Source organism: Oncorhynchus kisutch, linkage group LG27 (assembly GCF_002021735.2).
Source record: "Oncorhynchus kisutch isolate 150728-3 linkage group LG27, Okis_V2, whole genome shotgun sequence".
NCBI classification, from domain to species: domain Eukaryota; kingdom Metazoa; phylum Chordata; class Actinopteri; order Salmoniformes; family Salmonidae; genus Oncorhynchus; species Oncorhynchus kisutch.
The window spans coordinates 44214668-44239708 of NC_034200.2; the positions used below are offsets into that span (position 1 = coordinate 44214668).

Below are 25041 nucleotides of genomic sequence, written 5' to 3' on the forward strand. Positions count from 1 at the left end.
TACCGGTACCCCCTGTATATAGCCTCCACATTGACTCTGTACCGGTACCCCCTGTATATAGCCTCCACGTTGACTCTGTACCGGTACCCCTGTATATAGCCTCCACATTGACTCTGTACCGTAATGAACTGTATATAGCCTCCACATTGACTCTGTACCGTAACACCCTGTATATAGCCTCCACATTGACTCTGTACCGGTACCCCCTGTATATAGCCTCCACATTGACTCTGTACCGTAACACCCTGTATATAACTTCCACATTGACTCTGTACCAGTACCCTTTGTATATAGCCTCCACATTGACTCTGTACCGTAACAACCTGTATATAGCCTCCACATTGACTCTGTACCGTAATACCCTGTATATAGCCTATATACAAGGGGTACCAGTACAGAGTCAATGTGGAGGCTATATACTGGGCGGGGTAGCCTAGTGGTTAGAGCGTTGGACTAGTAACCGGAAGGTTGTGAGTTCAAACCCCCTCTGTCGTTCTGCCCCTGAACAGGCAGTTAACCCACTGTTCCCAGGCCGTCATTGAAAATAAGAATGTGTTCTTAACTGACTTGCCTGGTTAAATAAAGGTAAAATAAATAAAAAATAAACTACAAGAAACGTCTGACCTCTGTGATTGCCAACAAGGGTTTTGCCACCAAGTACTAAGTCATGTTATGCAGAGGGGTCAAATACTTATTTCCCTCATTAAAATTCAAATCAATTCATAACATTGAAAAGCTAAAAAAGCTTTGTTAAAGTTTGGTGGCAAATGGGTCTTCCAAATGGCAAATAACCCCAAACATACTTCCAAAGTCGTGGCAAAATGGCTTCAGGGCAACAAAGTCAAGGTAATGGAGTGGCCATCACATCACTGACCCTCAATCCCATAGAAAGTTTGTGGGCAAAACTGAAAAAGCGTGTGCGAGCAAGGAGGCCTACAAACCTGACTCAGTTACACCAGCTCTGTCAGGAGGAATGGGCCAAAATTAACCCAACTTATTGTGGGAAGCTTGTGGAAGGCTACCCAAAACATTTGACCCAAGTTAAACCATTTAAAGGCAATGCTACCAAATACTAATTGAGTGTATGTAAACCTCTGACCCACTCAGAATGTGCTGAAAGAAATAAAAGCTGAAATAATCATTCTCGCTACTATTATTCTGACATTTCACATTCTTAAAATAGTGGTGATCCTAACTGACCTAAGACAGGGAATGTGTACTAGCATTAAATGTCAGGAATTGTGAAAAAACTGAGTTTAAATGTATCTGGCTAAGATAGATGTATGTAAACTTCCGACTTCAACTGTATGTATTGTATATAGTTTTTTGTGGTGTGGCTTTTTCAAGCCCCTGAGCTTCCAACTACACCTGCACACCGTTTATTTATCTGTACTGTTGTTGATCACTTGTTTTCTTTGGTACAAATCAATTAAACTACACAAAAACAAATCCATCCATTCATCCACCCATTCATCCATCCATCATCCACAGTATACTACTGACCTGTCTCCCTGGCGTTGATGTCAGTGCTCCTGGTCTGTAGTGTCTTTAGGGAGGTCTCTAGGGTGGTGATGTCAGCAGCCTGTCTTTCCAGCATGGTGTTGACCCGGCTGACGTGGTGCCACAGCCCAGCGACGTGCTTCTCCAACCCCTCCTTCACTCCCCGCACCCTGGCCGACATCCCGTCCAGCTGAACACACACTTTCTCCAGGCGCTGGACACGCCCCTCCACCCCAGACACACCAGAGCAATGCTGAAGTTCTGTCTGCACCTAAGAAGAAGAAGAGCTATCTTAATATTTTGGGATATCAAGGAAATTACAACAAGATATCAACACAGATAACAGTGTTATCCACTAACTAATAACTGACAACTAGACTACTAGATAACTAACAGACTACTAGATAACTAACTGGTTAGTGACATAACAGACTACTAGATAACTACCCGGTTAGTGAGATAACAGACTACTAGATAACGACCTGGTTAGTGAGATAACAGACTACTACATAACTACCTGGTTAGTGAGATAACGGACTACTAGATAACTACCTGGTTAGTGAGGCTGTCCAGTTTGGTTCTCAGCTCCTCCACCTGGCTGCTGCTGCTTCCCTCCACCTCTCCTCTGGGGACCGTTACCTCAGACGCACTCTGGATCCTGCCTGGACTGATAGTAGTGGCACCAAACCCACCTAACCCTTCCCCTGGCCTGGCCCCTGCTTTGGCCCCTGCCCCAACCTGGCAGCAGGTGTTGTAGGTGGTGTTAATCCTGGTGAGGTCCTGGGTGTACCTGCTCAGAGAGTCCCCTAGCCCTGTCACTGCCCCCCCCAGACCCCCTACGTTGTCCTGCAGGATCACCATCCCCCTCTGGAGGTCCTCCACCTCCTTAACGCTCTGCTTCTGCCCCACCATTTGCCTGTCTATAATCTCCTCCAGCTCTCTCAGTTTGTCAGAGTTGGACGTCACATCTGTGTGGAGGATATCCAGGTCGTTACAACAGAGCTTCAGGTCCTTCACCACACTGTCCAGAACTACAGGGTGGGAGGAAGCTCCAGGGTTGGGAAACCCTCCGGTGTTAGGTCCTCCACCACAGCCGTGAGCACAGAGCTCAGCCACAGCGGTCACCTTGTCATTGAGACCCTGCAGAAGAAACTTGTTGTTGTTCAACTCAGCCTGGAGGAGGGAACAAGACAGAATCTGTTACCATGGACACATAACACACAAACACACTGCCATGTGCAGTGCAGCACCCACAACGGCTGGAGATGGTACCTGGGAACTACAGTGCAGCACCCACAAAGGCACAACGGCTAGAGATGGCACCTGGGATCTGAGACCAGCAGCCCTCCGGTTGCCAGATCATCTCCCACTTTCTATCACCAGGTCTGATATTAAAACCAACAACGTTCCCGAAACCTGTCCTCCTCTACCAGAGTTGTCTACCTATAGTACCTGAAGGACCACGCTCCCTCCTCCTCCAACAGGATATGACTCGTTGTTCATCTCGACCAGCATGGTAGTAAACTGGTCTTCCAGTACGTTTACTCGTTCCTCCAGCAGCTGTCGTAGCTCCGCCCCTTGCTCGGCTAGTGCCCGGGTCAGCTTCTCCTCCACGTAGAAACAGTGGACCTCCGCATTCTGCTCTGTCACATTCAGACGCGCCTCTAACTCCTCCAGCCGAGACCCCACCTCTCCCTCTAGTCCTAACCCCTCCCTCTCTAGCTCTAACCCCTTTCCCTCTAGCTCCCCCCGTGGAGAGGACAGGTACTGCAGCTCATTGTCCATGCGGGCATTCAGGATGCGATGGGCCTCCGCCACACGCTCCAGCTCCCTCCACAGGTCAGATAGGTCACCACGCTGGACAGCTGGTAGGATACCTGGTGGCTGGTCATCCTGTCTAGCCAGGTCGGTCTGTCTGGCAGGGGCAGTTTGCCTAAGGTTGGGTTTGGAATCAGTCTGTCTAACATTAGGTTTAGTGTCAGTCTGTCTAACATTAGGTTTGGGGTCAGTCTGTCTGAGTGACCGGCCGGGCTGGTCGGAGGCAGTGATGTCCAGTCTCAACTCCCTGATCTCCTGCTTTAGCTGCTCCTCCTTGTCCACCATCTCAGTCAGACTGAGCAGTCCTCTCTCCCGCTCCTCCTCACACCTCCTCTCCATCAGCTGGATCCTTCCATCACAGAATTTCTGCAGCTTCTCTACCTCCTTCCCTATCCTCTCCTCTATCGTTCTCTCCATGCTGTCCTCCATGTTCTTCCTCAGGAAGCCCAGCTGCCTGTCCATGTATTTCTCTAGTAGCTCCTCCAGGTCAGCAGGGGCTCCACCCCCAACAGGGTTAGGGTCAGGGTCTTGCTGTGTCTGAGAGGCATCAAGCAGCAGGCGGATATGACCGCTGTGTGAGGTCACGGTACCTCTCAGCTCCTCCAGAGCCTCCTCTTTACTCTTCAGAGAGGTGTTGACATCATCCAACCTGGCCAGGACCTTTTCTAGCCCCCTGTCCCCCTGGACTGGCCCCCTGGTGGCCTGGTGCCCATCGATCACTGACCCCTGGTGGTTGTCTGGTGGTACTGCGGCCTGCTCTATGTCGGGGGCGTGGAAACTGTCAGGGGACACAGCGCGGAGGTTGTTGAGCAGGGTGACCAGCATCTTGGAGGTGTCCTCCTGCAGGTCAGATCTCAGAGTGGAGCTCAGCCCAGTTATCGCAGCCTGCAGCGCCCCCACTGTTTGGGAGAGGCGCTGCACCTCCCCCTCCAGGAGACGCACCCTGTCTTTTTCTGCACCTCCATGCCTCCCCTCATACACCCCCGTCTCCCTCCTCTCTGGCCCTGAGACAGAGGACACAGTTAAGTTAATAACACATTAACACACTTCATATACAAATCCATCTCTAAGAAGAAGATTGAGAAAGCAGCAACATGTTATGTTGTAAAGTATCTTACTCTGTGGGTGTCTGGTCTGTCCAGGGATGGATCTGGTCTGGGGGTAGTGTGGTGCTTCCTCTGAGTTATGGTTCTGGTGAGGCTGTGACCCAGCTGGCACTGTCTGTCTGTTAGGGTACTGGTTTTGGGGAGGTTGTGACCCTGCTGGTACGATCTGTCTGTTTGGGTACTGGGTTTGGGGTGGCTGTGACCCGGCTGGTACTGTCTGTCTGTTAGGAGCAGCCTTCAGCTCAGAGCAGTCTGGTCCCTGGTAACTAGGGCAACACCTCCACTCCAGGTCTGTCACAGTCTTATAGGCGATCTTATAGGCTGGCCGGAACCGCGTCCGATACCTGGGAGAGAAGGCAGGACAAACCTGTAAGTGCATACACACACGGACACAAACGCAGGCACGCACAAACACACAAAGACAAACACGTCTTCAAATTTCTACTTAAGTCTATGACATTATTCCTCTTTTGATAATAGAATCTTTGTTGAGAATATTACAAACTGATGCTAAACTTAAAAGGATAGACGTGTTGCAGATGCAATCATTATGTAGGTGTAGTAGAGGATGAAACAGGGTCTGTGCCACCAGTAAGTACAGATTGTAGCTTGGCTCTCGACTGGTCTAAGACACTGCATCTCAGTGCAAGAGGCATTAGGGTTGGGCTGCATCACATCCGGCCGTGATTGGGATTCCCATAGGGAGGCTCACAATTGGCCCAGCATCGTCTGGGATTGGCCGGGGTAGGCCATCATTGTATATAAGAATTTGTTCTTAACTGACTTGCCTAGTAACTGGACGGGCCACCCCCAGGTGATAAGAGTAGGCAACAACACGTCTGCCATGCTGATCCTCAACACTGGGGCCCCTCAGGGGTGTGTACTTAGTCCCCTCCTGTATTCCCTGCTTACCCACGACTGCGTAGCCAAACATGACTCTAACACCATCATTAAGTTTGCTGACGACACAACGGTGGTAGGCCTGATCACCGACAATGATGAGATTGCCTATAGGGAGGTCAGAGAACTGGCAGTGTGGTGCCAGGACAACAACCTCTCCCTCAATGAGAGCAAGACAAAGTAGCTGGAAAAGGCAGACAGAACAGACCCCCATTAACATCGACAGGGCTGTAGTGTAGTGTAGCGGGTCGAGAGTTTCAAGTTCCTTGGTGTCCACATCACCAAAGAACTATCATGGTCCAAACATACCAAGACAGTCGTGAAGAGGGCACGACACAACCTTTTCCCCCTCAGGAGACTGAAAAGGTCTGGCATGGGCCCCCAGATTCTCAAAAGGTTCTACAGCTGCACCATTGAGAGCACTGGTTGCATCACTGCCTGTTATGGCAACTGCTCGACATCTGACCGTAATGCGCTACAGAGGGTAGTGTGAATGGCCCAGTACATCATTGGGGCTAAGCTTCCTGCCATCCAGGACCTATATAATAGGCAGTGTCAGAGGAAAGCCAATAAAATTGACAGAGACTCCAGTCACTCAAGTTATAGAATGTTTTCTCTGATTACGCATGGAAAGCGGTACCAGAGCGCCAAGTCTAGGACTAAAAGGCTCCTCAACAGCTTCTACCCCAAGCCATTAGACTGCTGAACAATTCATAAAAATCGCACCGGACAATTTGCATTGACACACCCCCCGTTCTACACTGCTGCGACTCACTGTTTGTTTGTGACCTATGCATAGTCACTTCACCTCCACCTACATGTACAGATTACCTCAACTAGTCTATACCCCTGCACACTGACTCGGTACCGGTACCCCCTGTATTTAGCCTCGTTATTCTTATTGTGTTACTGTTTATTATTACTTTTTATTTTAGTCTTCTTGGTAAATATTTTCTTCTTCTTGAACTGCACTGTTGATTAAGGGCTTAAGTATTTCACGGTGAAGTCTAACACTTGTTATATAAGTATTTCTAACACTTGTTGTATTCGGCGCATGTGAAAAATAAAGTTTGACTTGATTGATTTGATTTGAAATAAAGTTTCAATAAAAAATGTAATGTAAGCAACGAGTTGGATTCAGAGGCCGAGGCTTCTCAGGTCTCTCCTCCACCCGTTACAGGGTCTGAGCCGCTGAAGCCTTCCACCATTAGCTTTGACAAATTGAAAACCTGAGTCATTGGCGATGACATTACCCACATATTATTATTATTATTATTAGACTTAAAAGAATCATCCAGCGATCATACACTGTTTACCAGGGGCAGGGCTGCTGACGTTAAGGCTAATCTGAAGATGGTGCTGGCTAAGGCTAAAACGGGCGAGTGTGGAGAGTATAGAGATATTGTTATCCACGTCGGCACCAACGAGGTTAGGATGAAACAGTCAGAGGTCACCAAGCGCAGCATAGCTTCAGCGTGTAAATTATCCAGAAAGATTGTGTCGGCATTGAGCTCTACAGCAGAGTCTCACAACTCAATCGCTGGTTGAAAACTGTTTTCTGCTCCTCCCGAAAGATAGAATTCGTAGCTAATTGGCCTTCTTTTTGGGACTCACCCACAAATAGGACCAGCCTGGCTGGCTGAGGAGTGACAGACTCCATCCTAGCTGGAGGGGTGCTCTCATCTTATCTACCAACATAGACAGGGCTCTAACTCCTATAGCTGCACAATGAGATAGGGTGCAGGACAGGCAGCAGGCTGTTAGCCACCCTGCCAGCTTAGTGGAGTCTGCCACCAGCACAGTCAGTGTAGTCAGCTCACCTATCCCCATTGAGACCGTGTCTGTGCCTCGCTCAGTTGGGCAAAACTAAACATGGCGGTGTTCACTTTAGCAATCTCACTGGAATAAAGACCTCCTCCATTCCTGTCATTATTGAAATAGATTGTGATATCTCACATCTCAAAATAGGGCTAATTTCTGCCTAACTGAGGATCTAAAAGCGTAATACCCTAGATGCAGTCCCTAAAAACAAAAAACAAATATTTGTTAAAAGAAAATACCCGAGCCCTGAAGCTTCCAGAAAATTGGAACAGAAATGGTGGAAGTCTTCCGACTACCTTGGAAATATATATTAATAATAATATCAATATCGAAGAGCCCTCATTCCTGCTCGATCATCCTATTTTTCCAACCTAATTGAGGAGAATACCAACAATCCAAAATTAATTTTTTGATACTGTCGCAAAGCTAACTAAAAAGCAACATTCCTCAAGAGAGGATGGCTTCCACTTCAGCAGTGATACATTTATGAACTTCTTGACAAAAATATCATGATCATTTGAAAGCAAATTACAGACTCCTCTTTGAATCTGCGTATTTCTCCAAAACTCAGTTGTCCCGAGTCTGCACAGAACTGACAGGACCATGGATCAATGGAGACACTCACATTTTTAAATCCTGTATCTCTTGGCACTGTTAGGTTCTAGCAAACAGCTGGAGGCGGGGCTTTCTCCTATAGAGCTCCATTTTTATGGAACGGTCTGCCTACCCATGTCAGAGACGCAAACTCGGTCTCAACCTTTAAGTCTTTACTGAAGACTCATCTCTTCAGTGGGTCATATGATTGAGTGTAGTCTGGCCCAGGAGTGGGAAGGTGAACGGAAAGGCTCTGGAGCAACGAACCGCCCTTGCTGTCTCTGCCTGGCCGGTTCCCCTCTTTCCACTGGGATTCTCTGCCTCTAACCCTATTACAGGGGCTGAGTCACTGGCTTGCTGGGGCTCTCTCATGCCGTCCCTGGAGGGGGTGCGTCACCTGAGTGGGTTGATTCACTGTTGTGGTCATCCTGTCTGGGTTGGCGCCCCCCCCCCCTTGGGTTGTGCCGTGGCGGAGATCTTTGTGGGCTATGCTCAGCCTTGTCTCAGGATGGTAAGTTGGTGGTTGAAGATATCCCTCTAGTGGTGTGGGGGCTGTGCTTTGGCAAAGTGGGTGGGGTTATATCCTTCCTGTTTGGCCCTGTCTGGGGGTGTCCTCGGATGGGGCCACAGTGTCTCCTGACCCCTCCTGTCTCAGCCTCCAGTATTTATGCTGCAGTAGTTTATGTGTCGGGGGCTGGGGTCAGTTTGTTATATCTGGAGTACTTCTCCTGTCCTATTCGGTGTCCTGTGTGAATCTAAGTGTGCGTTCTCTAATTCTCTCTTTCTCTCTTTCTTTCTCTCTCTCGGAGGACCTGAGCCCTAGGACCATGCCCCAGGACTACCTGACATGATGACTCCTTGCTGTCCCCAGTCCACCTGGCCATGCTGCTGTTCCAGTTTCAACTGACCTGAGCCCTAGGACCATGCCCCAGGACTACCTGACATGATGACTCCTTGCTGTCCCCAGTCCACCTGGCCATGCTGCTGCTCCAGTTTCAACTTCCACCTGACTGTGCTGCTGCTCCAGTTTCAACTGTTCTGCCTTATTATTATTCGACCATGCTGGTCATTTATGAACATTTGAACATCTTGGCCATGTTCTGTTATAATCTCCACCCGGCACAGCCAGAAGAGGACTGGCCACCCCACATAGCCTGGTTCCTCTCTAGGTTTCTTCCTAGGTATTGGCCTTTCTAGGGAGTTTTTCCTAGCCACCGTGCTTCTACACCTGCATTGCTTGCTGTTTGGGGTTTTAGGCTGGGTTTCTGTACAGCACTTTGAGATATCAGCTGATGTACGAAGGGCTATATAAATAAATTTGATTTGATTTGATTCTAATTATCAGAGTAAATAACTCAATGGACATTATGAAAGCATAACCAAGTTTAATTCTTCCCAGAGGATCAATACAGCTGCATTAGACAAAACATGTTTCCACCACCACAAGTGTATATACTGTATATGCTCCAATTTAAGAACTCCTCCTTCTCTCCAATCCTTACATCTATGATGGTTCGACAGGAAGACGAAGTAATAGGGTAATAAACCATAATTTCTCCCTTAAGGGGATCTGACCTGACCTCAACCCCTCATTTGCCAAATCCACAGATGTCCATCCGTATCCCCTACAGCAATCCTGTGACTTCTTCCTGTCCACCACATTCCAAAACCATCTGGCCCTACAGATAACCATTAACTTCTGATGTAAAAAAAACAGTCTCTAGCATAGCAATGTTCCAAGTTTAACCCAGAATCCAACAACACATTAATTAAAAATAGTCACAGCCTCTAAACCTTCAAGCTGCATACTGGACCCTATTCCTACTAAACTACTGAAAGAGCTACTTCCTGTGCTTGGCCCTCCTATGTTGAACAATAAATGACTCCCTATCCACCGGATGTGTACCAAACTCACTAAAAGTGGCAGTAATAAAACCTCTCTTGACCCGGAAAATGTTCAAAATTATTGGCCTATATCGAATCTCTCATCTCTGGGTGATGTCATTCGGCAGCTTTCACTGCTATGCGGATGACACACAGCTGTACATTTTGATGAAACATGGTGAAGCCCCAAAATGTCCTATTCTGGACGCCTTTGTTTCGGACATAAGGAAGTGGATGGCGGCAAATGTTTTACTTTTAATCTCGGACAAAATAGAGATGCTAATTCTAGGTCCCAAGAAACAAAGAGAACTTCTGTTGGATCTGACAATTAATCTTGATGGTTGTACAGTTGTCTCAAATAAAATTCTGAAATTCCTCTTCCCATCTCACCGGCTGTTGTTTTAGGCAGCTCTAAGGTACCAAATGGCTCGGTTACTGGAGAAAAATACATGATCTACCCCAGGGCACAAGAACATGGTATTACTAGGCTCCCCACCGTTATACGTCAATACATAGAGGTTGATGCTGTTCCAGCCCACGTGGGATAGAAATCCATTAGGAATGGTAGCTCGGAATGGCTGAAACAGGATTTTGAAGAACTGATTCTGTCTCTGCTGGACACAAAAATACGTTCTATAATTTCTGTCTCTGTGCCCTCGCTGGGTCGATGTAGTGAACATTTTAGCAGTCTATAGCGCTTCACAACTGGCTACGTGACTTCTGCAGCTCCATTGGTGTAACTTTTGTAGACAACTTTGACACCTAATGAAGCAGAGAATGCTCTATAAGGAGGATGGAATCTACCCTAATCATCGAGGTGCCTGGATCTTCCCCCATACAGCCTCCAGCTGACTGTTCTTCCCCCATACAGCCTCCAGCTGACTGTTCTTCCCCCATACAGCCTCCAGCTGACTGTTCTTCCCCCATACAGCCTCCAGCTGACTGTTCTTCCCCCATACAGCCTCCAGCTGACTGTTCTTCCCACATACAGCCTCCAGCTGACTGTTCTTCCCCCATACAGCCTCCAGTTGCCTGTTCTTCCCACATACAGCCTCCAGTTGACTGTTCTTCCCCCATACAGCCTCCAGTTGCCTGTTCTTCCCCAATACAGCCTCCAGTTGCCTGTTCTTCCCCCATACAGCCTCCAGTTGCCTGTTCTTCCCCCATACAGCCTCCAGTTGCCTGTTCTTCCCCCATACAGCCTCCAGTTGCCTGTTCTTCCCCCATACAGCCTCCAGTTGCCTGTTCTTCCCCCATACAGCCTCCAGTTGCCTGTTCTTCCCCCATACAGCCTCCAGTTGCCTGTTCTTCCCCCATACAGCCTCCAGTTGCCTGTTCTTCCCCCATACAGCCTCCAGTTGCCTGTTCTTCCCCCATACAGCCTCCAGTTGCCTGTTCTTCCCACATACAGCCTCCAGTTGCCTGTTCTTCCCCCATACAGCCTCCAGTTGCCTGTTCTTCCCCCAAACAGCCTCCAGTTGCCTGTTCTTCCCCCAAACAGCCTCCAGTTGCCTGTTCTTCCCCCAAACAGCCTCCAGTTGCCTGTTCTTCCCCCATACAGCCTCCCGTTGCCTGTTCTTCCCCAATACAGCCTCCAGTTGCCTGTTCTTCCCCCATACAGCCTCCAACTGACTGTTCTTCCCCCATACAGCCTCCAGTTTCCTCGATGGATGATCAGTCAACATCACGTGACTTGGGAAATGATAGTCAGGGTTTTTATTTTTTGGCAACTCACAGAAACAGAAGTTATTGCTTGCATATTAGCTATTGACACCAAGAAGTCATTAGAGGCTGACAATTTGAAGCAAACTGAAGTGGGTCTAGGGTGGCCGGTAAGGTGGCGGTGATATGACCCTGGACTAGCCTCTCAAAGCACTTCATGATGACAGAAGTGAGTGCTACGGGGCAGTAGTCATTTAGTTCAGTTATCTTTGCCTTCTTGGGAACAGCAACAATGGTAGCCATGTTGAAGAATATGGGGAAAAGAGGATAGGGAGTGATTAAATATATCTATAAACACACCAGCCAGCTGGTCTGAAGCATGCTCTGAGGACTAGAGATTGACCGTTTATGATTTTTCATCGCCGATACCGATTAATCGGTAATATATATATATATAAAATGACAATTACAACAATGCTGAATGAACACTTATTTTAACTTAATATAATACATTTAAAAAATACATTTAGTCTCAAATAAATAATGAAACATGTTCAATTTGGTTTAAATAATGCAAAAACAAAGTGTTGGAGAAGAAAGTAAAAGTTCAATATGTGCCATGTAAAAAAGTTCCTTGCTCAGACCATGAGAACATATGAAAGCAGGTGGTTCCCTTTAACATGAGTCTTCAATATTCCCAGTTAACGTCTTGGATATAGGGGGCGCTCTTTTAATTTATGGATAAAAAAACGTGCCTGTTTTAAGCGCAATATTTTGTCACGAAAAGATGCTCGACTATGCATATAATTGGCAGCTTTGGAAAGAAAACCCTCTAAGGTTTCCAAAACTGCAAAGATATTATCTGTGAGTGCCACAGAACTCATGCTACAGGCGAAACCAAGATGATACTTTAACCAGGAAATGGGCAGAATTTTCGAAGCTCTGTTTTCTATTGTCTCCTTATTTGGCTGTGAATGCGCCGGGAATGAGCCTGCCCTTCCTATCGTTTCGCCAAGGTGTCTGCAGCATTGTGACGTATTTGTAGGCATATCATTGGAAGATTGGCCATAAGAGACTACATTTACCACGGGTCCGCCCAGTATCCTTTGTGTAAATTCGTGCATAATCTTAAGCCACAGGCATTTTCTCCTGGGATTCAGAGGGGATAGCAGACTTCCACGAATTATATATCATCGAAGAGATATGTGAAAAACACCTTGAGGATTGGTCCTAAACAACGTTTGCCATGTTTCAGTCGATATTATGGAGTTAATTTGGAAAAAAGTTCGACGTTTTGAAGACCGAATTTTCGTTTTTTTTTGGTAGCCAAACGTGACGCACCAAACGGAGCAATTTCTCCTAAACAAATAATCTTTCAGGAAAAACTGAGCATTTGCTATCTAACTGAGAGTCTCCTCATTGAAAACATCTGAAGTTCTTCAAAGGTAATGATTTTATTTGAATGATTTTCTGGTTTTTGTAAAAATGTTGCCTGCTAATGCTAACGCTAAATGCTACGCTAGCATGCTACGCTAACAGCGCTAGCTGTTACACAAATGCTTATTTTGCAATGGTTGAGAAGCATATTTTGAAAATCTGAGATGACAGTGTTGTTAACAAAAGGCTAAGCTTGAGAGCTAGCATATTAATTTCATTTCATTTGCGATTTTCATGAATAGTTAACGTTGTGTTATGCTAATGAGCTGCGGGATAATTACACTCCTGGATACAGGTTTTTTTCGTAGCGATTTCTCCTACACAAATAATCTTTCAGGAAAAACTGAGCATTTGCTATCTAACTGAGAGTCTCCTCATTGAAAACATCTGAAGTTCTTCAAAGGAAATGATTTTATTTGAATGATTTTCAGTTTTTTGTAAAAATTTGTGTTGTTGTTAATAACAAAAGGCTAAGCTTGAGAGCTAGCATATTCATTTCATTTCATTTGCGATTTTCATGAATAGTTAACGTTGCGTTATGGTAATGACTTGAGGCTGTATTCACGATCCCGGATCCGGGATGGCTCGACGCAACAGGTTAAGAAGTTTTAGGTTGTAGTTATTATAGGAATTATAGGACTATTTCTCTCGATAGCATTTGTACAGTCGTGGCCAAAAGTTTTGAGAATGACACAAAAATTAATTTCCACAAAGTTTGCTGCTTCAGTGTCTTCAGATATTTTTGTCAGATGTTACTATGGAATGCTGAAGTATAATTACAAGCATTTCATAAGTGTTCAAGTTGATGCAGTTGATGCAAAGAGTCAATATTTGCAGTGTGGACCCTTCTTTTTCAAGACCTCTGCAATCCGCCTTGGCATGCTGCCAATTAACTTCTGACCCACACCCTGACTGATGGCAGCCCATTCTTGCATAATCAATGCATGGAGCTTGTCAGAATTTGTGGGTTTTTGTTTGTCCACCCGCTTCTTGAAGATTGACCACAAGTTCTCAATGGGATTAAGGTCTGGGGAGTTTCCTGGGATTAAGGTCTGGCCAAAATATTGATGTTTTGTTCCTTGAGCCACTTCATTATCACTTTTACCTTATGGCAAGGTGCTCTATCATAGTGGAAAAGGCATGGTTCGTCAAAAAACGGTTCCTGGATGGTTGGGAGAAGTTGCTCTCGGAGGATGTGTTGGTGCCATTCTTTATTCATGGCTGTGTTCTCAGGCAAAATTGTAAGTGAGCCCACTCCCTTGGCTGAGAAGCAACCCCACACATGAATGGTCTCAGGATGCTTTACTGTTGGCATGACACAGGACTGATGGTAGCGCTCACCTTGTCTTCTCCGGACAAGCTTTTTTCCGGATGCCTCAAACAATCGGCAAGGGGATTCATCAGAGAAAATTACTTTACCGCATCCTCAGCAGTCCAATCCCTGTACCTTTTGCAGAATATCAGTCTCTCCCTGATGTTTTTTTTTGGAGAGAAGTGGCTTCTTTGCTGCCCTTCTTGAAACCAGGCTATCCTCTAAAAGATGCAATCACTCCTGCCTGCTGCCATTCCTGAGCAAGCTCTGTACTGGTGGTGCCCGGATCCCGCAGCTGAATCAACTTTAGGAGACGGTCCTGACGCTTGCTGGACTTTCTTGGGCGCCCTGCAGCCTTCTTCACAACAATTGAACCACTCTCCTTAAAGTTTTTGATGATCCGATAAATGGTTGATTTAGGTGAAATCTTACTGGCAGCAATATCCTTAAGCCTTTTTTGTGCAAAGCAATGATGATGGTACGTGTTTCCTTGCAGGTAACCATGGTTGACAGAGGAAGAACAATGATTCCAAGCACCACCCTCCTTTTGAAGCTTCCAGTCTGTTATTCAAACTCAATCAGCATGACAGAGTGATCTCCAGCCTTGTCCTCGTCAACACTCACACCTGTGTTAACGAGAGAATCACTGACACGATGTCAGCTGGTCCTTTAGTGGCAGGGCTGAAATGCAGTGGAAATGTTTTTTTGGGATTCAGTTAATTTGCATGGCAAAGAGTGACTTTGCAATTAATTGCAATTCATCTGATCACTCTTCATAAAATTCTGGAGTATATGCAAATTGCCATCATACAAACTGAGACAGCAGACTTTGTAAAAATTAATATTTGTGTCATTCTCAAAAACTTTTGGCCACGACTGTATTACATATACCTTTGACTATTGGATGTTTGTATAGGCACTTTAGTATTGCCAGCCTAATCTTGGGCGTTGATAGGCTTGAAGTCATAAACATCGCTGTGCTTCATTTGTTTTGTGCATAATAATAATTGTATTTATTTTATTTTACCTTTAACTTCTTATGGGACGGTAGCATCCCACCAGGCCAACATCCAGTGCAATTGCGGAGCGCAAAATACTAAATTCAAATATTTAACATTCTTAAAAATATATGTGTTATACATCAAAATAAAGCTTAACATCTTGTTAATCCAGCCGCTGTGTCAGATTTCAAAAAGGTTTTGTGGCGAAAGCACACCATGCGAATATCTGAGGACAGCACCCCGCATACAAAACATATTTCAACCAGGCAGGTGCGACACAAAAGTCAGAAAGAGCAATATAATTAATGCCTTACCTTTGCAGATCTTCTTCTGTTGGAACTCCAAAATGTCCCAGATACATCACAAATGGTCATTTTTTTCGATAATGTCCTTCTCTATGTCCAAAAAACTTCAATTTATCTGGCGCATTTGATTCAGAAATACACCGGTTTCAACTCGCCCAACATGAATGTAAACTTGGTTCAAACATTTCAAACAACATTCCTAAACCAACCTCAGGTACCCTAAAATGTAAAAAAATCGATACAATTTTAAACGGAATAAACTATTTCTAATACCGGATAAAAACAACGTGGAGCGTGCTCCTGTTCACACGCACCAAAACAATAGAGTCCACCTGGAGTCACACTTACAATGAATAGGACTACTTCTTATTTTCTCAAAAGAAAAACATCAAACTTCAAATTTCTAAAGACTGTTGACATCTAGTGCAAGCCATATGAACTGCAACCAGGCTCCTAATAATAAGGGTATCCCATAGAAACCTATTGGAAAATCCTATGACCTCAAATATTTTTTCCCTGGATGGTTTGTCCTCGGGGTTTCGCCTGCCAAATCAGTTCTGTTATATTTACATACATTATTGTAACAGTTTTAGAAACGTTAGAGCGTTTTCTATCCAAATCTACAAATTATATGCACATTCTAGCTTCTGGGCCTGAGTAACAGGCAGTTTTGTCACGCCCTGACCTTAGATAACCTTTTATTTATCTATTTTGGTTAGGTCAGGATGTGACTAGGAGTGGTAGTCTAGTTTTTATTTTCTATGTTGGCCTGGTATGGTTCCCAATCAGGGGCAGCTGTCTATCGTTGTCTCTGATTGGGGATCATATTTAGGCAGCCTTTTCCCTCCCTTTTCCCTGTTTGTGGGATCTTGATTTTGTATTGTTGCTTTTTAGCCCTACAAAGCTGGAAGTTTCATTTGTTACTCTTTCTTGTTTTGTGTTTTGTTATCAATTTTTTTAAATGATTAACCTAACCCAAGCTGCATCTTGGTCCGACCATCCTTCCTTGGGCACGCTTTTCATCCGGATGTCAAAATAATACCCCCTACCCAAGAGAGGATAACTAGGCAAGTCAGTTAAGAACACATTCTTATTTACAATAACGGCCTACCAAAAGGCAAAAGGCCTCCTGCGGGGACGAGGGCCTGGGATTAAAAATAAAAACAGGACAAAACACAAGAGAGACAACACTTCATAAAGAGAGACCAAAGACAGCAACATAGCAAGGCAGCAACACATAACAACACACCATGGTAGCAAAACACCATAAGAACAACATGGTAGCAACACAACATGGTAGCAGCATAAAACATGGTACAAACATTATTGGGCACAGGCAACAGCACCACAACTTTGCCTTGGGGACCTTTAACAGAATGTGACTGGCAAAACGGGTGTTGTATGTGGAGGTTGAGGGCTGCAGTAGATATCACAGATGGGGGGAGTGAGGCCTAAGAGGGTTTTATAAATAAGCATAAACCAGTGGGTCTTGCGACGGGTATAGAGAGATGACCAGTTTACAGAGGAGTATAGAGTGCAGAGATGTGTCCTATAGGGAGCATTGGTGGCAAATCTGATGGCCGAATGGTAAAGAACATCTAGCCGCTCAAGAGTACCCTTACTTGCCAATCTATAAAATAAATGTCTCCGTAATCTAGCATGGGCAAGATGGTAATCTGAATCAGGGTTAGTTTGTCAGCTGGGGTGAAAAAGGAGCGATTACGATAGAGGAAACCAAGTATAGATTTAACTTTAGCCTGCAGCTCTGATATGTGCTGAGAGAAGGACAGTGTACCATCTAGCCATACTCCCAAGTGCTTGTATGTTGTGACTGCCTAAAGCTCTAAACCTCAGAGGTAGTAATAACACCTGTGGGAAGAGGGGCATTCTTCTAACCAAACCACATGACCTTTGTTTTGGAGGTGTTCAGAACAAGGTTAACGGCAGAGAAAGCTTGTTGGACACTAAGAAAGCTTTGTTGTAGAGCATTTAACACAAAATCCAGGGAGCGGCCAGCTAAGTATAAGACTGTATCATCTGCATATAAATGGATGAGAGGGCTTCCTACTGCCTGAGCTATGTTGTTGATGTAAAATGAGAAGAGCGTGGGGCCTAGGATTGAGCCTTGGGGTACTCCCTTGGTGACAGGAAGTGGCTGAGACAGCAGATTTTATGACTTTATACACAGCACTCTTTGAAAGAGGTCGTTAACAAACCAGGCCAAAGACCCCTCAGAGACATACTCCTTAGCCTGCCCACAGAAATGATATGGTAGACCATTCCAAAAACCTTTGCCGAGTCAATAATATAACAGCACAATATTGCTTCGAAACAAGGGCAATGGTGAAATCATTGAGGACCTTTAAGGTTGCAGTGACAAATCAAATCAAAGTTTATTTGTCACGTGCCCCGAATACAAAAGGTGTAGACCTTACAGTGAAATGCTTACTTACAGGCTCCAACAAACAGTGCAATTTCAAAAAATATATATATTCAAAAAATAAACAAGGTATTAGGTGAACAATAGGTAAGTATAGAAATAAAAACAACAGTAAAAAGACAGTGAAAAATATAATTAGCGAGTCTATATACAGTAGCGAGGCTATAGCAGTAGCAAGGCTATATACAGGCACCAGTTAGTCGGGCTGATTGAGGTAGAATGTAAATGTAGATATGGTTAATAAAGGGACTTTGCATATATGATAAAGAGAGAGTAGCAGTAGCGTAAAAGATGGGTTGGTGGGTGGTGGGTAGCGTGACACAATGTAAATACCCAGTTAGATGGAAAGCAACAGATAGGTGGATAGCAACAGATAGGTGGAGAGCAACAGATAGGTGGAGAGCAACAGCAACAGATAGGTGGACAGCAACAAATAGGTGGATAGCAACAGAAAGAGAGAGCAACAGAAAGAGAGAGCAAAAGATAGGTGGACAGCAACAGATAGGTGGACAGCAACAGATAGGTGGATAGCAACAGATAGGTGGATAGCAACAGAAAGGTGGATAGCAACAGAAAGGTGGAGAGCAACAGAAAGGTGGAGAGCAACAGATAGGTGGATAGCAACAGATAGGTGGAGAGCAACAGAAAGAGAGAGCAACAGATAGGTGGACAGCAACAGATAGGTGGACAGCAACAGAAAGGTGGAGAGCAACAGAAAGGTGGAGAGCAACAGATAGGTGGATAGCAACAGATAGGTGGAGAGCAACAGATAGGTGGAGAGCAACAGAAAGGTGGAGAGCAACAGATAGGTGGACAGCAACAGATAGGTGGATAGCAACAGATAGGTGGATAGCAACAGATAGGTGGATAGCAACAGAAAGGTGGATAGCAACAGAAAGGTGGATAGCAACAGAAAGGTGGATAGCAACAGAAAGAGAGCAACAAATGAAGCGAAAGCAATATATAGGTGGATAGCAATAGATAGGTGGATAGCAATATATAGGTGGATAGCAATATATAGGTGGATAGCAAAGCAATATATAGGTGGATAGCATCAGATGAAGAGAGAGCAACAGATAAAGAGAGCAACAAATGAAGCGAAAGCAATATATAGGTGGATAGCAATAGATAGGTGGATAGCAACAGATTGTTGGACAGCAACAGATAGATGGATAGCAACAGATAGGTGGACAGCAACAGATAGGTGGACAGCAACAGAAAGAGAGAGCAACATATATGTGGATAGCAACAGATAAAGAGAGAACAACAGGTAGGTGGATAGCAACAGAAAGAGATAGCAACAGATAGGTGGACAGCAACAGATATAGAGAGAGCAACAGACAAAGAGAGAGCAACAGGTAGGTGGACAGCAACATATGAAGAGATAGCAACAGATAGGTGGACAGCAACAGAAAGAGAGAGCAACAGGTAGGTGGACAGCAACATATGAAGAGATAGCAACAGATAGGTGGACAGCAACAGAAAGAGAGAGCAACAGATAGGTGGATAGCAACAGACAAAGAGAGCAACAGATAGGTGGATAGCAACAGATAAAGAGAGAGCAACAGGTAAAGAGAGAGCAACAGATAGGTGGACAGCAACAGATAAAGAGAGAGCAACAGGTAAAGAGAGAGCAACAGGTAGGTGGACAGGAACAGATAAAGAGAGAGCAACAGGTAAAGAGAGAGCAACAGGTAAAGAGAGAGCAACAGGTAAAGAGAGAGCAACAGGTAAAGAGAGAGCAACAGGTAGGTGGACAGGAACAGATAGGTGGACAGCATCAGATGAAGAGTGAGCAACAAATGAAGTGAGAGCAATAGATAGGTGGACAGCAACAGATGAAGAGATAGCAACAGATGAAGATAGAGCAACAAATAGGTGGACAGCAACAGATAGGTGGACAGCAACATACAGGTGGATAGCAACAGAAAGAGAGAACAACATATGTGGATAGCAACAGATAAAGCGAGAACAACAGATAGGTGGACAGCAACAGATGAAGAGATAAGATAGGTGGACAGCAACAGATAGGTGGACAGCAATAGACAAAGAGAGAGCAACAGATAGGTGGACAGCAACAGATGAAGAGAGAGCAACAGATAGGTGTATAGCAACAGATAGGTGGACAGCAACATACAGGTGGATAGCAACAGAAAGAGAGAACAACAGATATGTGGATAGCAACAGATAAAGAGAAAACAACAGATGGGTGTATAGCAACAGATAGGTGGACAGCAACAGATAAAGAGAAAACAACAGATAGGTGGACAGCAACAGATAAAGAGAGAGCAACAGACAAAGAGAGAGCAACAGATAGGTGGATAGCAACAGATAGATGAATATCAACTGATAAAGAGAGACCAACAGATATGTGGATAGCAACAGATGAAGAGAGAGCAACAGATAAAGAGAGAGCAACAGATAAAGAGAGAGCAACAGATAAAGAGAGAGCAACAGATAAAGAGAGAGCAACAGATAAAGAGAGAGCAACAGATAAAGAGAGAGCAACAGATAAAGAGAGAGCAACAGATAAAGAGAGAGCAACAGATAGGTGCACAGCAACAGACAAAGAGAGAGCAACAGACAGGTGGATAGTAACAGATAGGTGGATAGCAATAGATAAAGAGAGAGACTCAACAATTTAAGTCCAGTAGTGAAACAGAGCTGTCTAACCATAACCCAATGCCAGGCCTCCTCCCTATCTCTCTCACGGAAACTTGGGTTCAGGTTTCTCTGACCTGCCTCCCAGGAGATTCTGGGATTTCCAGATCATTTTCCGTCATGCAGAGAAAGGAGTTAGGGTTAGAAAAAGAACGCAAAGGCATGAACTCTAATAGTTTACCAGTCCCTTTGTGTCTTTCTCTTTCCCTCTCGTTCTCTCTTCCTCCCTCTGTCACTCTCTTTAATAGTTTACCAGTCCCTTTGTGACTCTCTTTCTCATTCTCTCACACTCCCTCCGTCTCTCTACTTCCCTCCTTGTCACCCTCCCTCCCTCTCCGTGTCTCCCTCCCTCCCTCCCTCTCCATGTCTCCCTCCCTCCCTCTCCATGTCTCCCTCCCTCCCTCTCCATCCCTCCCTCTCCATGTCTCCCTCCCTCCCTCTCCATGTCTCCCTCCCTCCCTCTCCATGTCTCCCTCCCTCCCTCTCCATGTCTCCCTCTCCATGTCTCCCTCTCCGTCTCTCTCTCCGTGTCTCCCTCTCGCTCGCTCTCTCATTTTTATTCCATGAAGTCATGACCGTTTGAGAACAGATTTCACAATACAGAGGTGTTCTCAAGGGGGTAAAATGTCAAATATTTAACTTCACTCCAACTATGTGTCTAAAGTGTATGTTGCAAAATAGTGCGGCCACAAGTTCCAACTTACAATAAAACCATGACGTCACTCTAAACATGAATGTCACAGTGTTATGGCAAAACCGAGGTACTTATTGTTGGAGCCAAAGCACAGGGAGAGAATCTGTCCGAACATTTTAATTAATGGGCAATAAAGATAAAACACCTGGAAAAAAACCTAAGTGTTATTTTAGATTCTGAACTACATTTCGAATCACACATTAGGAATGTGACCACAATAGCTTTTTAACATCTGAGGAACATTTCCAAGGTGTGGCTGTTTCTCTCTCAGGCTGATACAGAGACACTCATTCATGCTTTTTTACAAGCAGGCTTGACTACTGTAATGCTCTCCTGTCTGGTCTACCTAAGAAAGCTATTGGTCATCTGCAAAACATACAGAATGCTGCAGCATGGGTACTGACCAAGATCAGACAGAGAACACACACTACATCGGTTTTAACCTCTCAAGGGTATGTGGGATGCTAGCGTCCCATCTGGCCAACATCCAGTGAGATTGCAGAGCGCCAAATTCAAATACAGAAATACTCATTATAAAAATTCAGAAAACAAAACATATTGTACATAGGTTTAAAGATTAACTTCTTGTGAATCCAACCACGGTGTCAGATTTAAAAAATGCTTGACGGCAAAATCATACCTTACGATTATTTGAGAACATAGCCCAGTTGACAAATTATTACAAACAGTAACCAGCCAAGCAGAAGCGTTACAAAACTCAGAAATAGAGATAAAATTAATCCCTTACCTTTGATGATCTTCATATTGTGGCACTCAGAAGACATTCATTTACTCAATAAATGTTCATTTTGTTCGATAAAGTCTCTTTATATCCAAAAACCTCAGTTTTGTTCACACGTTTTCTTCAGTAATCCACAGGCTCAAACGCAGTCAAAACAGGCAGACAAAAAAATCCCAATTGTATCCGTAAAGTTCATAGAAACATGTCAAACAATGTTTATATTTAATCCTCAGGTTGTTTTTAGCCTAAATGATCTATTATATTTCATCCGGACAATAACATTGTCAATATAAAAGGTAAACAAGAAATGCACTCTCTCGGTACTGCGCATGAAAAAGCTCTGTGACATGTCAGGGTCCAATCATTCAGACTGGTCTTACTCCCTCATTTATAAGAATACAAGCCTGAAACAATTTCTAAAGACTGTTGACATCTAGTGGAAGGCATGGGAACTGCAAATTGAGTCCTAAGTCAATGGATACTGTAATGGCATTGAATAGAAAACTACAAAACCACAAAAGAAATACTTCCTGAATGGATTTTTCTCAGGTTTTCGCCTGCCAAATCAGTTCTGTTATACTCACAGACACTATTTTAACAGTTTTGGAAACTTTAGAGTGTTTTCTATCCAAATCTACCAGTTATATGCATATCATATCTTCTGGGCCCGAGGAGCAGGGCGTTTAATTTAGGCATGCTTTTCATCCAAAAATCCGAATGCTGCCCACCTACCCTAGAGAAGTTTTAACGTCTCTGCACTGGCTACCTGTGAGTTTTAGAATGAATTTGAATTGGTTTTTAAATCAATTCACAATTGTGCACCTCAATACATGTCAGACATGCTTTAAGTTATGTACCCAGTAGGTCCCTCAGGTCCTTTGGGGGGCCAAAACTGTGGATATATCTAAAAGAGATCTTAAAACATATTTTTAGCTTTTCTTTTCCTCGGGGTGCTTTTTAGTTGTTCAGTTTGTGTCATTTTGATTGCGTTGCATTTCATGACTGAAATGTGATGTATTATTAAAGTATGATTAGATTTGATGGTAAATCTAATTGAGTGGAACCCCATCAGTGGAACCTGGGCTGCCCAGCTATGGTAAATCTAATGGTGTGAAACCCCATCAGTGGAACCTGGGCTTTTTTTATTTCACCTTTATTTAATTAACCAGGTAGGCCAGTTGAGAACAAGTTCTCATTTACAATGTGAATCTTAAGGGATCTCAGACGATACGAAATAGTTGTTGAACAGGCTAGTAATAGGGGTTGCAAAAATTGTGAAGGATAATTTTAGAAAGAGAGGGTTCAGATTGTCAAGCCCAGCTGATTTGTAGGGGTCCAGATTTTGCAGCTCCTTCAGAACATCAGCTATCTGGAATTGGGTGAAGGAGAAATGGGGGGCTTGGGCAAGTTGCTGTGGGGGGTGCAGAGCTGTTGACCGGGGTAGGGGTAGCCAGGTGGAAAGCATGGCCAGCTGTAGAAAAATACTTATTGAAATTCTCGATTGTCGTAGATTTATTGGTGGTGACAGTATTTCCAAGCCTCAGTGCAGTGGGCAGCTGGGAGGGGGTGCTCTTATTTTCCATGGACTTTACAGTGTCCCAGAACTTTTGGAGTTTGTGGTACAGGATGCAAATTTCTGTTTGAAAAAGCTAGCCTTTGCTTTTCTAACTGCCTGTGTATATTGGTTCCTAACTTCCCTGAAAAGTTGCATATCATGGGGGCTATTCGATGATAATGCTGTACGCCACAGGATGTTTTTTGCTGGTCATCGGCAGTCAGGTCTTGATTGAACAAGGGGCAATATCGGTTCCTGGATCAACATTTTTTGAGTGGGGCATGCTTATTTAAGATGGTGAGGAAAGCACTTTTAAAGAATAACCAGGCATCATCTACTGATGGAATGAGGTCAATGACCTTCCAGGATACCTGGGCCAGGTCGATTAGGAAGGCCTGCTCTCTGAAGTGTTTTAGGGAGTGTTTGACAGTGATGAGGGGTGGTCGTTTGACTGCAGACCCGTTACGGACGCAGGCAATGAGTGATTGCTGAGATCCTGGTTGAAGACAGCAGAGGTGTATTTGGAGGGCAGGTTGGTTAGGATCATATCTTTGAGGGTGCCCATGATTTACGGATTTGGGGTTGTACCGGGTAGGTTCATTGATCATTTGTGTGAGATTGCGGGTATCAAGTTTAGATTGTAGGAGGACCGGGGTGTTAATCATGTCCCAGTTTAGGTCACCTAACAGCACGAGCTCTGAAGAAAGACGGGGGGACATCAATTCACATATGGTGTCCAGGGCACAGTTGGGGGCAGAAGGTGGTGTCTATAGCAAGCGGCAACGGTGAGAGACGTGTCTCTGGCAAGGTGGATTTTTAAAAGTAGGAGCTCAAATTGTTTGGAGGTAGGTAGATTGGGTGAGCTATTTACAGATGGACTATGTACAGCTGCAGCAATTGGTTAGCTGCTCAGCTATCTGATGTTTTAAGTTGGTGAGGGAAATAAAACTCTTTGTTGTAGTTGGGGATGGACATTTCTGAATTGTTGGTGGCCTTCCTAAGCCAGGAGGGATATAATAGCCCAGGTGAGTGAATTGAGTGAAACCCCATCAATGGAACCCCAAATGGGCTGTCCTGCTATGGTAAATCTAATGGTGTGAAACCCCATCAGTGGAACCTGGGCTGTCCAACTATGGCAAATCTAATGGTGTTAAACCCCATCAGTGGAACCTGGGCTGTCCAACTATGGTAAATCTAATGGTGTGAAACCCCATCAGTGGAACCTGGGCTGTCCAACTATGGCAAATCTAATGGTGTTAAACCCCATCAGTGGAACCTGGGCTGTCCAACTATGGTAAATCTAATGGTGTAAAACCCCATCAGTGGAACCTGGGCTGTCCAACTATGGTAAATCTAATGGTGTGAAACCCCATCAGTGGAACCCCATAAGTGGAACCTGGGCTGTCCAACTATGGTAAATCTAATGGTGTTAAACCCCATCAGTGGAACCTGGGCTGTCCAACTATGGCAAATCTAATGGTGTTAAACCCCATCAGTGGAACCCCGGATGCCCAGTTATGAAATGTTTCCATTTAATAATGAAAACAACAACTTTCATTTGATGTTGTCCGAGTCATTCATTCTGTGGTTGATCAGTCATCCCGTCAGT

At 44.7% G+C, this 25041-nt stretch overlaps 1 protein-coding gene across 1 annotated transcript in view; it reads right to left on the minus strand.

The window, feature by feature from the left end:
- emilin2a (elastin microfibril interfacer 2a) overlaps nucleotides 1-25041 on the minus strand; it is a 49145-nt gene that overhangs the window by 21673 nt on the left and 2431 nt on the right. The window contains exons 3-6 of the mRNA XM_031807033.1: nucleotides 4437-4768; nucleotides 2953-4322; nucleotides 2053-2673; nucleotides 1504-1771 (exon numbers count right to left, since the gene is read on the minus strand). Of these exons, the coding sequence (XP_031662893.1) occupies nucleotides 1504-1771; nucleotides 2053-2673; nucleotides 2953-4322; nucleotides 4437-4768 (2591 nt within the window). The remainder of the gene's footprint in view (nucleotides 1-1503; nucleotides 1772-2052; nucleotides 2674-2952; nucleotides 4323-4436; nucleotides 4769-25041) is intronic.